We start from the raw sequence: 2,435 nt of genomic DNA, 5'->3' as shown, positions 1-2,435 counted from the left end.
GCTCTGTAGACCAGGCTGGTCTCGAACTCACAGAGATCCGCCTGCCTCTGCCTCCCGAGTGCTGGGATTAAAGATGTGCGCCACCATCGCCTGGCTTCCCCTCACTCTTAAACAAGATCACAGCAAACCTCCTGGGAAGGTCAGCCTCATTTCTCTCCTAACATGGGACAAGTTCACAACATAGTTAATATAAAGGGGCAATAAAATGACTGATTAAGTTAGCACTGCTAACTTAGTGGTGCCCGCCTTTAATTCCAGTACTCTGGAGGCAGAGGCAGGGGACTCTCTTTGAGTCCAGGCCATAATGAGTTCTAGGACAGCCAGAGCTACACAGTGAGACCCTGTCTCAAAACAACAACAAGAAGAAAGATTAGCAAGAGCTCTTTTCCACTCAGAAGCATTCTTGACTGCTTTTCCATCTGGGAAGAGTGTGCCCGCCACAGATGCACTGCCGCCACACCTCCTGGCTACCAGGCCCTCATCAGGTCCCCAGGCCCTTTCGGGCTGTCAGCTTTCTTTACATCATCCTCCCACTGCCATGGGGAGTTAGCCTGGACCCTGTACAGCCTGCCTTCTCTAGGAGTAACAAGATATCACACAGGAAAAAGACCCAGCCTTAAAGGGGGTGTAAGCAGCCCCTTCCCCCTTCAAGTCTACCTTTTGCCAATTACTCCCCCCGCCCCCAGCAGTCACCAGGATCCACGGAAAGGGGTCATCTACAGTGAGCTCCTGCATGGACGTGGCCATCTCTTAGTCTATTTTTGGTTCAGAAAGACCATGAGAACTCGTCCCCATCACACCTGTTTTGTCTGAAGGCTGACTAAAGAAACGGGTTGCAAACAAGAATGGGAGATCAGAAAGTGTCATTTCTACCCCCAAAGAAAGAGCATTTGGAAACTGATCCTTTACTGAGCATCCTTAAAGTTATCCTGGGCTTCCCAGAGAAACTTCAGCTGAAATACCGAAAACATGACAGGAAGCGCTTCTTCAGGCTGCACTTCACTGCCTCGGGTCTCCACCACGCACCTCCCACGATAAGTGGCAAGCTACGATTCCCTTCAACCCCCGAGCGAAGAAAGCATGGCTCTCCCTGAGCCTGTTCTTAACTAACGTCCTAAAGCAAAAGCAGCTGCAACGCCAGAAACAAGCTCTGCAGAGAGAGAACTGTGCAGAGTAAGCAAAAAGTTTATCTGGAAGAGTTGCTCTGTCAAACTTCAAGTGCAACAGTTTCGCGCTGAATGACAGAAGCCCCTGCGCTCGGGAAGGTCCGGAAAGAAGGTCATCTCCTCAACCCTTCACTCATCAAAGGCACAATGCCCTCATCTTGCTCCCTCCTAGCCCACAGGGGCGTCCTGGTCCCCGGACCGCCCTAGACTACGCGGTCTCGTGCCCTCAAAGCCCTAGCAAATGTTCTCCAGGCCCCGCCTCACCTCCCCCATTCCACTCCAGCCGCCCCCTGGCTTCCCCGAGCCCACTAATGACCCACTACGGGCGCCCCCTCCTTTCTCCACGTTTACAGTTCCCTCTCACACGTCCCCCCCCCCGCTCCTGCATACACCCCCAGTTCTCCCAATCCCGGTTAACCCCTCACTACTCAAGGGATCCGTTAACCCTTTGTCCCCACTCCCAACTTCTGTCTTAACTCCTTCCCCAGCATCAGGAAGCTCTTGGTTCCCAAGTACTTTAACTGTTTTCTTCCTCCTGCTCCAGCAAATTACTTCGTCCCCGGAGCTCGAAGATTTCCCGGCCGGCCCCCGTCCTCCAGAGGCCCAGAGCGTACCAGTACTTGACGATAGCGGTGACCTGGAGCGGGTTCGGCTGGTCGGGGTAAAGGCGGCGGCACTCTCCGTAGATGGCGTGCAGTCCCGGGGGAAAGAGGGAGGCAAAGGCCGGAGGGGCACTAGGGCCAGGGGCCGGGGGCGCGGCGGGGCCGGGGGCGACGCTAGGCCGCAGCTCCGCCATCGGGGCGCGTAGGGCGCGCGGGGAACCCGGGAGGGTAGAGGAGGGAAAGCGCCCTGATGGACTAGCGGACCCACTGTGGATGCGACTCCCCGAGGCGATGGGGGCTACGGCGAGGTCTAGCTCCGCGCCTGCGCACGGTGCTTCGTCCGCCCAAGCCCTAGCCTTCGCGAAGTCGGCCAGAGGGTGCTGAGGGACCGCGGGGAGCTCCAGGGGGCGGGGCGTCGACGTGCCCTTGGCTGGCACCTATTGGCTAGTGCCGTTGCCAGTCACAAGAGGGGAAGGCGTGACTTGACAATGGGCCCCGCCTCCCTGCCCCTGTGCTGGGAACGTCCCAAGGATCTTGGCCTCCCCCTAGTGACAGGAGGAACCCAGTTTTAAACCCAGATGCAGTTTAAAATAGAGGTGCTAGGGCCGGGCGATGGTGGCGCACGCCTTTAACCCCAGCACTCGGGAGGCAGAGGCAGGCGGATCTC

The 2,435-nt window shown here is 57.1% G+C and overlaps 1 protein-coding gene across 2 annotated transcripts in view; it reads right to left on the bottom strand.

Annotated features, from left to right (window-relative positions):
* The window catches only part of Sufu (SUFU negative regulator of hedgehog signaling), a 99,925-nt gene extending 97,806 nt beyond the window's left edge, over positions 1-2,119 (bottom strand). For both annotated transcript variants that reach the window (XM_005352410.2, XM_005352411.2), the window contains exon 1: positions 1,781-2,119. In XM_005352410.2, the coding sequence (XP_005352467.1) occupies positions 1,781-1,962 (182 nt within the window). In that variant the 5' untranslated portion in view covers positions 1,963-2,119. The remainder of the gene's footprint in view (positions 1-1,780) is intronic.
* Between the last annotated feature and the right edge of the window lie 316 nt (positions 2,120-2,435).

This window comes from Microtus ochrogaster, chromosome 8, assembly GCF_000317375.1.
Source record: "Microtus ochrogaster isolate Prairie Vole_2 chromosome 8, MicOch1.0, whole genome shotgun sequence".
Taxonomy (NCBI): domain Eukaryota; kingdom Metazoa; phylum Chordata; class Mammalia; order Rodentia; family Cricetidae; genus Microtus; species Microtus ochrogaster.
Note: the sequence above shows the minus strand (reverse complement) of the source record. Positions and strands in the feature narration are given on the sequence as shown.